Source organism: Apteryx rowi, unplaced genomic scaffold (assembly GCF_003343035.1).
Source record: "Apteryx rowi isolate R43461 unplaced genomic scaffold, aptRow1 scaffold_283, whole genome shotgun sequence".
In the NCBI taxonomy this organism is placed as follows: domain Eukaryota; kingdom Metazoa; phylum Chordata; class Aves; order Apterygiformes; family Apterygidae; genus Apteryx; species Apteryx rowi.
In genome coordinates, this window is record NW_020449230.1 from 471,789 (window position 1) to 485,323 (window position 13,535).

At 47.3% G+C, this 13,535-nt stretch overlaps 1 protein-coding gene across 3 annotated transcripts in view; it reads left to right on the forward strand.

The window, feature by feature from the left end:
* Positions 1-13,535, forward strand: part of MARCH2 (membrane associated ring-CH-type finger 2) — a 38,290-nt gene that overhangs the window by 1,504 nt on the left and 23,251 nt on the right. Inside the window, exons 1-2 of one of the 3 annotated variants that reach the window (XM_026068914.1) lie at positions 147-466; positions 12,423-12,649. In XM_026068914.1, coding sequence (XP_025924699.1) covers positions 12,474-12,649 — 176 coding nt within the window. In that variant the 5' untranslated portion in view covers positions 147-466; positions 12,423-12,473. Of the gene's footprint in view, positions 1-146; positions 467-8,891; positions 11,052-12,422; positions 12,650-13,535 lie in introns of those variants that run through there. The other 2 variants (XM_026068913.1, XM_026068912.1) reach the window with 2 other exon arrangements.

Here is a 13,535-nt window from a genome sequence, read left to right on the forward strand (position 1 = left end):
CCTTCGCGGCGGGAGGGCGGCCGCCGCCGGCCTGACGCGGGAAAGGTGCGGGCTCGGCGTGCGCAGCGCTGGGCAGAGGCGTAACCTGGAGCAGCGAAGCTTGGGAATTGCGACCCTTAATTCGCCTGGCTTTGTTGTTGTCGTTGTCACCGCGGGTGACATAGATAATTACTTGGACAAGGCTTCCTTATCGTTGGATTCTTAATGCCTGCGTTCTTCCTCTTCTGGAGTCCTGCCGCCTCTCGTTCCAGCTCGGATTTTTGACCTGCGGCGTGGCGTGACCGGGGATGCGGCGCTTGCCCGTAGCGCCGTCGCGCGCAGGGAGCCACAGGGATTTCCCGCATGGCGCGGGTCGGTGCCGCAGTAAAACTGAAGAGCTTCCCGCGGATGGGCTTCGGAGCACCGGTTTTCTCCCTGTGTGGTGTGAGCTTAGAGCTTGCGATTGGCTTTTCCCGGAGCAGAACCGGTAACTCTGTTTCGCTTAAACTAGTGTTCTTGAGGCGATTTAACTGCTAGCGGTGGAGGCCAACGTGGCTCGTTCGTGGGATTTGTCCAAGGGATGAGCTTGTGGCTTGCGGATGGGAAGGTTGGTTGCGACACTGGAGCCACTTTTCTCATTGTCTCAAGCATTTGCTTGAGCACGTTTTGTATCTGATGGGGAGATCGAGATTAAAAACCAAAAAACCCCTGCAACAGTCCTTTGAGCAAGACTTCTCGCTTATCTGCGCAATTGCCTGGCCGGTTGGTAACCCACAGAAATGGTGCTCACCTAAATGTGAGGTGACGTGTCTGCACTATGTGAAGTTATTGCCGTTGATGAGCGTTAAGGTTGTTTTGTAACTTGTCGTCTCAGAGCGAGTTGTGCAAAGCTTTGGGTTTCCTTGCAAAAAGGAAGATGGGATGGTTTTGAAGTCAGTGCTGACGATGACTTGCTGGAAATGGCAGTGTTACCTGGAGCAGATCTGGCATCGTCAAGTGCGTTTGGGTTCAGTGCCTTTATCCCCAAAGCGTTTGGCGACTGGGCTGTCCTCTCCTGACGGGCATTCAGTCAAGATCTGTCAGTGGGGTCCCACTCCTCGTCACACACTGTACCTGTCGTTTGCTTGTGCTCAAGGGACTGTGGGTATCCAGCCTCCTCCCCTGACTTGACTCCCCAAATTCTCTCCCCTCCCTGTTACCAGCCCTCGTTTCCCTTTGGGCTTTCATTCTCCTGTTCCGCTCTCCTTCCAGCAAGCACTTTTCTCTTCTTTCTCTTCTGAAATAGTTTCTAGCGCTTCCTTAATCTTCTAGGCCTTTTTCCAGGTTCTTGTCAAGAAGCTCTCTGACACGGTGCTGCTGTAGGTCAGCTCTGGCTGTGGCCAGTCCCCTTTATCCACTCTGCTATTGGGAACGTACAGCCCTGCCTGGCTGCCAAGCTCACACATGCACCAAGTAATCCTTTTAACAGCTGGATGTTAGCCTTGTCTTTCCAAGGCTTAAGCATTTAAGGATTATGGAGACAGCTGCAGTGGAGAGTGTTTGGAGGGCTAGTGAAGCCCTGGTTTTCCAGGTGCGTTTGAAACTGTGACAGTACTTCCCCCCTCGGAAAGAGGTTTGAAGGGAGAGGAGCTGGGGCTGGGAAATCCCTTTGTCACGCGCTCTGTAACAGTGAATTTAATAACTCAAGTTGGGGGCCCAAGGCTTAGCAACCCACAGGCGTGGACCATGGAGCGTTACAGGSCAGCCTACGTCAGTAAGGAAGTCTTAACTTTGCCAGGTGCAGACCAGGTGGCACAGGAAACAGCCAAGCACGTGCTTAAGATCTATGCCATGAATGTTAAATACCAGCTGTAAAATCGGGATCAGAACAGGTACAGCATGTGGTTAGCTAATCACACTGCTGGCAATCTTTAAGAAACAAGTGAAAACAGAAACAAGTGGTAGAACTAATGGTTTCTTGTTTCCAGTGTGCTTGACTGCCTTTTTTCCCAGCGGAATTGCACTGAGGCTGCAGGCTGAGGTCACTCCATGCCGGCCACCAAGGAGATGGTGCAGACAAGCAGTATTATGAATGTACTAAGTGCAAACCACCTCTCTTGGAGTTTTTTGCCTTAATAGATGCTGGAARAGGGGCTTTCCCACTCGAGGTTATTGATGCTGGCCTGGGTCAAGCAAGTGCAGGACACGATGTTTCCCTGAGAAGAAGTTAATAAAGACTCCTCAAAGCAGCAAGCACAAAACAACCCAAACCACTCCCAGCTCAGGCTGGGAAATGAAGAGGTTGAGGTTCAAGGTGGCCTCTGAGGCCCTGTTAGTCATGAGGGACTGTTGCAAGTCCTCAGTATGTGGCTTTGTAGTAGTTCTGCAGGCTGAGCTACAAAATATCATGTAACTTYAGGGTTTTTTTTCATTATTCTTTAAAGTATCTTGGCTTTTTACACTAAAAAAAGCAGAACCTTAGAAGATGAAGGGAGAAATCAGGCATCCTGAACTGCAAACTACCAGATGAGTTTATTTTTCCCCTGCTTGACTTTGACTCAGCTTTGGATGTTTGGAGATCTCAGAGTTTCCATTTTCTAAACTGTTCGCTTTTTTCCTCCAGAGTAAAGTTCATAACTGTTTTCTTTTTAGTCTCCCCCCCACACACACACCAGTTTTATTTACTCAGTTTAACTTATGCTTCTGCATGCTCTTAGTGCAAACTCTTACCACAAGAGAGAAATTATCTCCATTTACCTATGTTTGTTCCCTTGAAAATACGCTAACCGCTTCTAGGTCTCCTTGTTGTACGAGGCAAGTCATATGACAAATAAAGCYGTGGGTTACTTTTACATCAAAGAACTGAGCAAAGAACCAAATCAATGTTAGTGTTAGGCAAGCACTTCCATGGAGTTCATGTAAAACGGCTTTCCTGTGGGTTAAAACTATAGCCTAAGCTGTGCTGAAGCACAGTTCATGGCTTAGCGAGAAAGCTAATGTCATGCACATGAGTAGCAGGTTCTCCACCTCTCCAAATCTAAGCTCTCGTTCTCCTCCCTGCTCTCTGGTCAGCTTAAACTGCAACAGTACCACTCCTGGGGGGATGCCGTCACGCTCGTCCTGTTGTGTTTATACCCGTTTGCTGCAGCTGGACCAGATCGTGGCTGCAGCTCATCGGCGTCGCAGCCGTACAAATACCAACCGGGGCAGCTCTGCTGGGAGAGGTGGTTASCCACTTGCTGAGTGTTTGGGAGACCGCTGCTGTTTATTGCACTGTGTGAAAGTGTGGGGAGATCCTCCRCCACCTGCCTTCTTACAACTTTGATCATTTTTCACTATGCTGCAAAATGTCTTTTCATAGCTGTAGTGGTTACAGGTTATGAAAAGTCTGAATGTCACGGTAAAATGCAGAATAGCACAAATCCTCAAGGTGTAGCCTGACAAAATATCTCGCGGTAGGGACTGAACCCTTCATATCCACTAGCAAAGAGAACAGGCTGACATCAGTCGTACCGATCTTCTGGAGCTCTTCCTACCTGTCAGTCGTGCAAATGCATTACTTGCCCCAGACYTCACCAGGATAAGCAATGTTGCAGTTTGTGAACTGCGATTTGTCTCCGTTTTCAATCAAAATATGCATCTGTAAGTCTGCTTTACTTTCAGATTTTAAGTAGCAGTTATAAGTAAACTTCTTAACTTTCCAATTCCTGATCTAATACAAGATGATAACATGTGGTTAACCTCAGGGGCAAACATAGCTTAGCTATTAAACATGTTGTAACTGCTCTTGTGATTTTAATCAGTTGACATGAAGTCATGGTGCCAGACTGAAGAAAATGTTCTCCTGCTGTCCTCAAAATGAGCATATTTTTTAGAGGGGGAAGGTGCGGTATTGGCTGGGGGAACATATCAAGCACAAACAAATCGCATGTAGTTTCTAAAACACTTCTCAGAAATTCAAAGAGGGGAATGTAGGAAAGCTCTTGCAGTCTTGGCTATTGCCGTGTCTACTTGAAGTTTTGACAGCTTTAGTCCTGTTTCAAGTAGAAATTATTAGGGTTTGGATTTGTGTGGGGTGGGAGGGGAAGATACTGTCAGCAGTTTGCAAGGTAAACTACAACTCTGGACTCTCCTCAACCTTTTTTTTTTCCTCCTCCCAATTTTTTTTTGTACTTCCCTGCAGACAAATCAGTCAAGGCCTTTGTTTCCAGAAGAACTGCGAATGCAGCCTAAGTAAAAACCTCCTAAACTTAATTGGGAAGAAGAGGGAGACTGGGATTTTGCAGCACTGGTATTAACAGCGAAGTTTTGCTTTGGAATTGAGGAGGGAATTTGTAGTGATAAGGAGTGGGTAAAGGGAGGACATTGGCTAAATTGGTTAAGATCAGTTAATCCTGTTCATTGACTGACCATGGAGGAAGAGGATGCCCAAAGTTCATGCCTACTTTGGAGCTCTTCAGGTGCGGATGGATGGAAGGGTAGAAGGCTATAGCAGTGCCTTTGCTGGAAAGCTGAGTGTGCTAAAGAGTACAGGGAAATAATTAGGTAGCAAAATAGAGACAGGCAAGTTCAAAGATTAACGTGCTGCCTGGTTTTGACTGGTGGTTGTATGCTGGTCACATACCGCTCTGGGCAGTTGGAGCGATCTCTCGTTCTGAGCAGGGTTGCTGCATGCTGGCGGATGGTTTGTTCCACTTTGTCTCCAGGCAGAGCGTAATTATTTGTATAACAGTGTAAATGGTGCTTTATAAACCAAGAACGAGAACATTGAAGCGAGTGCAAGTTCTTCCTGGCGTAGGATTGCAGATCCTGAAATAATGTTTTGCATCCTTCTGAGTAATCCCCTTTGAGGGAGTGACCCGTCCCGTGTTGTGTGGGCACTTCTTTGTTGATCTGGTGCATGTGTTATTGCTACAGTGAAGTTGGTGTTTTCTCCTGTATTTCCCAAAGCTGGAAAACTAATTTGCTTTGAATAAATTGAAACTGCCTGGCAGGTGACTGTGTAGGACAGGGGAGCTGTTGAGCTTTGGCATTGCTGCAGATCCTGCCTCTCTCTAACGGGGAGTTGTCTGAAGCCGTAGGCATAGAAAGCAGAACTTCTCTTGCTCTTATTTTAGTAGAGGACACAGATGCAAAGAGAAATGAAAGGCCACATAACTCCAATGCCTTCAGGTAGCAGCAAGGGTAGGCGAGAGCAGGGCAGAAAAGAGAGGTGCTTGTGGATGGTGGGAGGGTTGTTTTCTCCACTGATGGGTAATGCTTTTGCAAGCATTGCTTTTTGGGCACGATAGCCAGGTATTTTTCACCCTGATTCATCATTTCAATGAAACTTGAAAGCCTGGCAAAATCATCTCTTTTTTTCTCTGCAGACAGAGTGATCAAATGCAGAGAGAGGTGGGCATGAAATCAGTATAATTTCGTTTAGGTAGGGAGCCATGTTGCTGTTCACCTGTAAAAAAAACTGGTGTCTTCTAAATACTCAGTGAAGGAGCAGGTGTTTCTCATGTCCCAGCTGTTTTCAGTAGTTCCCTTTTAAAACTTGTTATTAAACTGGCTGAATGGCTGATTTTTGGTTGGAGATGCCCTCTGCAAAGAATTTTCTCCTAATGTTGCAATTCATTTTTCCAGATGTCAGTAATTAAAGTGCAGTAAACTTTCCTTTCATATGGTCACGTGGCAGATAAAAAGTCTCAGAAGATCCGAGATTACTTTGTTCATTTTGGCACTCCAGCTGTAAGGCATGGCCTGATCTTTTCCAAGTACAACTTGCAACAATAAAAAAATCATCCTTCAAGCTTCTCGATTTTTTTTATTGATTTTTCTTTTCCCCAGTGTGTAAGTTTGAACCTTTTGCTTCTTTTTGAATATTAAGTAATGTATTATAATGCATTAGGCAATGTACTTCTAAAATTCAGTTCCTTTGGGAAATAAGGAGGTGAGCGAGATGAGATGTTCCCCGAACTCTGGGGTAATGGGAGCCCTCCTACGTTACAGCTCTGCTGTGTTCACACAAGGCTGGGAAGGGAGCCCATCCCTACAAGGTGGTTTGAAAATTAGGGTTGTTTCTTTGCTGGTTCTAGTTTGGCAGTGTTGCAAGACGTTGATAGCATGCAGCTAGATAGGCTGAAGGTTTTGGAGAGGAGGGACGTGTATGAATGCACACTTTGGAAAGTTGCATCATAAGCCACTGTCGTATTTCCTTACCAGCAGAGAATAAAAGTCAGATCCTGGCAATCTGTCTGTCTAAAAAAGAAAAAAAAAAATCACATTCTTTGGAATACTACCTTCATCTGTGTTTGGAAAACAAACTCGCTTAGCATCAAACCGTAGCCTAAATAATCAAGACTTCAGACAGCCTTTTGAATGTATCTGAAAAGTGGCCTGGTCTAGAGACTGCAAGCTTTGATCATTTGTCCCCAGCAAAAGCCAGGTAAGTGAAGGCTTGTGTTACTATTTCAGGACTTCTGAATTGTATTACAACAGTAGTTGGAAGGCAGCTGGGCTGGGACCCTTATAGTTGTAGGTAATGTAAAAATGTGACAAAAACAGAAGTCCCCAAAGGTGGTTCTCTATAAGCTTCTCATCTCCTCCTGGATGCTAGCTACATGGTTAAACTTGGAGCATCTTATGGACTTCAGAAATTCAGCCATAGGGACGAGGAGGGTAAGCCTCCTTGGAGAGCCCTGTTGCTTTACAGCACGCTCAGTCTGTAGCTTTTGCTTTTAAAGGAGTAGGAAGAGGCTGTTCCTGATGTGAAGCTTGATTTTTAAAGGCTCACAGGCTCCAGGACTTGGTCCCTTGGGTGTTTTTTTGTTTTTCTTTTTTTTTGTTTGTTTTGAGCCTTGGGTCAGGTCTGTCCTGTGCCTGTCTGATTCACAGCGCTGCTCCACTGGCACTGCCTGAAGAGCMAGTTAACGCTGAAGTTTTTACGGCACCTCCTTGAACTGTGACTGTCCACCGAATGTTGTGGACAAGGCAGGGAACTGAGAAGCTGCCTGGGGAGTGAAATGCTCTCCTGTGCGTGTTATCCGCCAGACTTTGAAATGCTTTGAGAGCTGTCCTGTGACATCACATTTTATTTTAAGTGTTCGGAGTTATGTCCTAAAATGCTGTAAGCGTCACTTCTCCCACCAGACGGGCCTCATTGCGCCCTGACTAGTAGATCCCTTGCATTCAGGTGACTTCTAAGCTTGTGACTCACCAGATTTCTTCCTAAGTCCCGGCAGRTGCAGGGGTTGCGGTGAAATCTCATTGCAGAACTGCCTGCTCTGCGTGAGTGAGCACACATCTCCTCCCAAAGCTTTAAAACTGTGTTCAGCTTATGGATCGGATGTGGGCAGATCTGTTGCTCGCTTTTTGAGTACTTTTAGGGCATTATGCAGCAGGCCTAGTGAGTAACTCTTGAGAGTTAGATGGCAGACGTAGAACATGTGCTTTTTTTTAAAGAACAAAACAGTGTGTGCTTAAACAAACAAAACCAAAAAGTAAAACCCTGCAGCAGTTTGAGGCCAGTTCTTGTTTTTTTTTGGTTTTGTTTTTGCTTCTTTTTAGATTAAACCAGTTCTGCAACCTTTTAATAGGAGGGGGGAGCACTTCCCACCCCATAACCCATCCCGTGCATGCATACACTCGATGGCAGTATCTCATGGTGCGTGGTCGCTGTGGGTGATGGGTTCTAGTGGCTGGAGGTTGCCCTCTGGGGTAGACAGGATGCAGGGGCACCCTGCCAGTCTGCCAGAGCAGGGCGGCTACGGGCCCTGGTTAGGTGTTCCAGCCGTCTGCGGTGGGCACACCTGGGTGCCAGAAGGCACGCTGCGAACCTGTGGTTGCACTTCGACTGTGGAAATACATGCATTGGCTATATGAGATGGCACGTGGGAGGAGGCATCCTTAGACATGGCAAAGGAAGCAATTCTTTGTACTCTCTCCTTCCAGAAGTTTGTTTTCAGCTATCTTAGAGCCGTAGGATTTGGGAAATCCAGTCTTACTGTTGAAAAGGGAAGCACTGATGTTTGAAAATGCCCTTTAGCAACTGAAAGCCTTCAGTTCGCTATCTAATGACGCTTGCAGGATCATATGATTAGATAATACAGCGTCTGCAATCGCAAGTTAGCTAAAACTGATTTACAAAGGCAAGCTTGATAGCCTTGCTCCTGGGTGATAAGCAGCAATTGGATCTTTGGCCCTCTGTGCACAAAATTTAATGGATTACTAGCTAAATTAAAAAAAAAAATGGTGCTTGCATACAGATGGGTGGGTTACGTTGGCTACCGAACTTGGTTATCTCCTGATGTTACTGTAGTGAGGTGCCAAAACATGGTTACTGTAATCAGGGAAATGGATTACTCAGTGAAGTGAGATGAACAGACTTAGCTACTGGCTGCATTGCCAGGAGGTGGGTTTTTTCTTGGGGGAGATGTTCCAGGGAAGCTAATCTATACAAAAGCCAGTGGGTAGGAACTGCGCCCAAAGAAGATGGAGATGGTTCTGGTTCCAGTTTGCTCTGCATTCTGTCAAAGCATCAAAATTGCTCCAAGGGTTTACACCAGTTCAAGTATTTATCATGTAGACAGGCCATGATCAGCCCAGATAAGCCACAGTCTGAACCTAACAATTCTCTATTACTGCAGTCCTCTTTCCACCTTAGCCTTTCCTGCTGTTGTCTTTCTCATCTTGATTCTGGCTTTTCTCTTGGTGGCTTTGATGAAGTTATCTGGCCTACTACAGTTTCTCTGCCTGGAAGAAGCAGCTGTCTTATAGGGCTGCAAAGTCCAAGTATGCAGAACAGAGCTGGGGAACCATTTAGCTCCTTGTCCTTTCCTTGTTGCTGTTGGGCAGGAAGTCCTCTYGATGGAGAGCCGGAGTAGTTCAGCCTGATCTGTACAGTCTTGGGCTGTTCAGTCATTTTGGGGTGTTTGGAAAACCCCTGTTGCCCTTTGGATGGTATAAACTGGATCATGTTTTTTTGTTGCAACACTTGAAGCCCAATGAGGTGGATATTATGTGGGCATGTTTTGCATGAACCCCACAGCTGGCAGGATCCTGCACAAGCACCAAAGTCTATGCCTTGGAACGGCAAATAGGCGCTAGCTGCTCTTCTAGGAAGCGGCTCATCTCACTGCACATGTTTGAGAGTTTTGGAGCCCTAGTGCATAACTCGCTCTTCTGAGCCAACTTTCCACAAACAGGGTTTGTTTTTCTTCAATTTGAGTAAGCTCTACAAACTCAACCATTTGTATCCTGGATCTGCTCAGAAGCTTAAGATACAAAACACCGCCTAGAAGGAACTTCTCATTTATTTGCTCTTGTCTAATGTCAGCAGCAGAGGAGACATCAATAATAAGCCTAATGTCTCAGAGCTCTTTTTTTCCCTTTTCTTTTTCTTTTTTTTTTTTTTAATGGGAACAAGGAATGTACCTCCAAGGAATGGGCTGAGAAATCGCGGCTGCCCAGAATGAACAGTGTGTGGTTCAAACCAGCTGTTTGGTTCTTGATCCCGACTCCGAGTTTCGGGGGTTTCTGCTGTAACGCTGAGTTTGGATACGATGAGCTGCTGACAGTTGYGAGGGAAGTCTGCGTGTCGATGAGCTGAAGCCTTAAGGGAGCCAGGAAAGGGACTGGCTTGGCTGTACGCTGTAGTTCATGTTCAGCTGGGTATGAAATTGGAACCGGAGCGCGCTGCAGATGTTATCTTTGGATTTCAGTTACTTCCCTGCTAACTGTAACCATGAAAATCTTGCTGCTTTTCCTTTGTATTCGCTGAATGACATGAGTCAGTCGCATATTAAAGCGGTGAGTTCAGGCTCCACCCTGGGATGGACCCCGACAAGGAAATGCCAAACAACTTGTAATAGAAAACCACGCGTTTCCTGATAGACTGCAGCGTGGCGATTCCCTTTCAGCCCTGAACAGGGCTGTCGGGGCAAGGACACGGTGCTGCCTGTATCTGTCAGAGCTGCAGCACAAAGAGCCTCAGTATAAATACTCCCAGGATGCAGGGAGTGAGGGCAGTTTTATTCCAAGACACAAATGGACCTTTTTTTCCTCTGGACTTAAAAAACAAACAACGTTTTGGCTGAACAAATGGAACCGAGCTTTTTATTAAAAGCATATATCTCCTCTTGTCTGGTTCAGTAAGAGGCTTTGAAAATTGAAAGAACTCCTTAACTTGCAAAATAGCTGACTTAAGTCATTCCAATAGCATTTATCATCTTTCTTTTTGCTCCTTAGYGTTGGAGAGCTTGTAGCTTTTTTTTTCCCTTTTTTAAAGGAAAGTATTAAGAAAAGTGGTTCTAACCCTGCATGCTTTTTGCACAGATGGAGAGRTAGGCTGAGCCTGTTAAGCTCATACTAAAGTTGAGGGAAAGATTCCCGTTCATCTCGGTGGGAGCTGCCCTGCCTGCAACCTCAGATGCAGAGGAAGGGGGTAGAGTCACTTAGCAGCAGCAGCTTTAATAAACTGCCCAAATGAGAAAATCGTTCAGGAACTTTTTAAGGGCCTTCAAAACACCTTCTTGCAGTAAAGGCTCRAATGCAGGTTGTGTCGTGGTGGTCAGTGAACGCGGCTGGGCACGCTGCTGTTTCCGTAACTTGAGGGCTTGCTGCCGAAGCCGGTGCACGGTGTTGAGACACCAGCAAAGTGCCGTTTCCCTCTTGAAGGTGTTCACCGCAAAGGGAGCCCTTCTGACAGCTGAAGCTTTCGGTTGTGCAAGTCTTGCTTAATTTTCAGGCTGCGAAAGAACACTAATGCTTATCCAAAGAAGTGTTTTCAGGGCTTCAGCGATCACGTTCTCACTCTCTGGATTTTTTTTTCCTCCTTCTTCTGTAGTCTGGCCAAGCCTCCARCCAGGAACAAGCCCTTATTTCCTTTAGCTATTTTAGTTTGACTTAGGCTTAGCTGAACCTGACGAAAGTGCAGTTTCGTGGGAATGTTTGACTCCTGTCGTGCAGCGATGGCGAAACGAAAGCATTTCCTGAGATGAGATGGCAAGGGTTTGTTTGTGTGCGTCTACCTCCAGGAGACGGAGATTGAATATTCCCCCCCCATCTCCCCTGGATTAAACAAACCTAATTCTTTCGCTATTTTTTCTTGGGTAAGTGTGTTTTTCCTTCCTCCTCTAGACCTCTTACCCTTTTCATTGCTTTCATTTTAGCTTCTTTTATGGGTCTGTTTCTTTCTTGAAATCCAGCCACCAGAAGGAGACACGATTCCAGCTATGATCCTCGCAGCCCCGGTGCACAGGGATTGCTGTGTGCGCCTTACATAAGGCAGTCCCGTTTACAGACACGAGGATTTTGGTCTTTTCCAACAGCGTGATGTTGCTGGCTTGCAGTCAGGTGGTTACGAATTGTAACCGCGGCTCTTTATTTCTGCGCAACCATCTCTTGGGGACTAGGGTGAGGGAAATTGCCGAAAATGGGATTTTCCTGAAGCTGCAAAGCATTTCTRTCTTGGGCGTTGAGATAAGCCCTGCCAGGGAGGAAAGTGGTTGTTGTGGCAGCGTGGGGCAGAAAGCTCTTCCGCATGCCCGTGGTTCGGTGCTCGTTGGAGCCGGCTCCTGTTTTGTCACATTGGGGCTTTTTCCACATCTTCTCCCCGATTCTTGCACTTGCCRCTTATCCCACGTGCTCTCTTTGCTGGGTAAATCCCAGAGGTGCTGACAGCGTGATGGTGTGCCTTGCTGAGTGCATGTGGCTAAAGGTGGTTATCAAAACCACACGTGGCCTCAAGTGTTGGGAGGGAGAAGAACGGAGCTTCACCAAGAGGGCAGGAGGGCCCAGAAGTTTTATGATGCTTTTGAGTGGTTAATACCTACGTGTTCGCTATGGGGACATAGCGCATGGGATGTGGAAGTGAAAGTGTGTGCATTTCCATAAAGAAAGTGAAAAAGGGAAAATCAAAGGGCAGGGGAACCCTTATGGGTTTGGTGGTTTGGTGGACAGGCTTTAAAGAGCTTGGAAAGCCCCTGAACGCAACTGGTGAGAGCAGCCTCACTGAACTGAGTTGCTTGAGGATGCTCAAGTGTCGTGCTCAGATGAAACTTTACAACTTTTACAAAGGATACGAATGAGCATTTTCGATACGGCTCTAGCCCAGACTGAAATGGGCCCAGAGGGGCTTCTGGGTGCCTTCCCCATCTCTGCATCAGCAAGTTCCGTTTGAAAGACTTCATCAGGTTAAAGGGTGGCTACTGTGAATTCTCCCTGGGAAAGGCAAATTTGCAATTCTAACACTAACTTATGTAAGTAGGACACTTTGAGACTTAATTTTATGGTAAGGCAGCCTCATAAAATATATTAAAAGGGACAGAAGACTAGTAAAATTAGTGATTTTTTTTTTTTCAGAGCCCCCAGGTGTGCGTATGACTGCAAGGGCACTGCCAGCCTGCGCACGGGGTCCAGAGGAGGGCGGCGAGGGGGGAGTCCGGGGTGTCGGGCGTTCACCTCGGTGCCGTTCCCCCCAGGTCTCCGTGCTGCCAGCGCCGCTCCCCGGGGCAGAGAGGCCCGGAGCTGCCATGACGACAGGCGACTGCTGCCACCTCCCTGGCTCCTTGTGTGACTGCCCGGGAAGCGCCACCCTGTCCAAGTCGGTGGAGGACTCCGACATCGGGCGCCCGCAGTACGTCACTCAGGTCACCGCGAAGGACGGCCGGCTCCTCTCGACGGTGATCAAGGCACTGGGCGCGCAGAGGTAAGGCAGGGCTGCCTGCCGCTTCCGAGAAGGGGCTCGTGCTGCTTGCGTCTGTCCTCGGTGAGCGGTAGCAAAGGGGGGACACCACGCTAGCGGGGGCAGCATGCTGCCCCATGGAGATTGCTGAAGGTGGAGTAAATCCCCGGTGCCGAGGTGGCCTTGGAATAAAGGCCTGGTGTYGATTYTGCAGCCCCAAGARGAGGAGGGTGTTTGGCTTGCAGGAACCGCAGCGTCCAGCTATCGTTAGAGCGGACGTGTGGCASCTTTGCTTGCTTGAACCCTTCCCGGCGTGACTTCTCATCGTGTGTACTGAGCAGTGTCCGGAGCAGAGGACACTTGGCGTTGCTATTCAGTTCAGCTATTGAGACCAGTCAAATTTGGGGTTCAAATCCTATCTCGACAGCTGTTTTTCTTTTTTCAGTGAAGTAGGCTGAACGTTGATGAGGTGTGAAAGCTGCGAGTGTAAATGTGGGGGAGGAAAGCAGAAAGGCTAGATGAGAACTGAGGCGAAAGTAATTGCTGTGTCTAGCAAATCTGGAGCAGGGAGATAAAAATACGAAGGGAGGTCAGCTTGCTCTGTAACGACAGACAGGCTGGGTGGGGAGTTGTGCGTGCCCTTAAAAGCAGTCGAGGTGGGAAAATCAGGTGGGRAAATGGCCTGGCATTACAGGGGAAAAGACAGGATTCCTTGCGTTCAGTTCATGCAGTTTGATTGTTGTTTTCAGCTATTTCAAGTCTCTTCCTTGTCACAAGTTCTTAACGAAGCAAAGCCAGATGGAGCCACGTGACTCGGCTTGTTTCTGGCCTGCCCAAAATGCCAGCACATGAGCCTAGCAGAACCGCGTGAAATCCCCAAGTGCAAGCATTTGTCACAGATAATTATTGG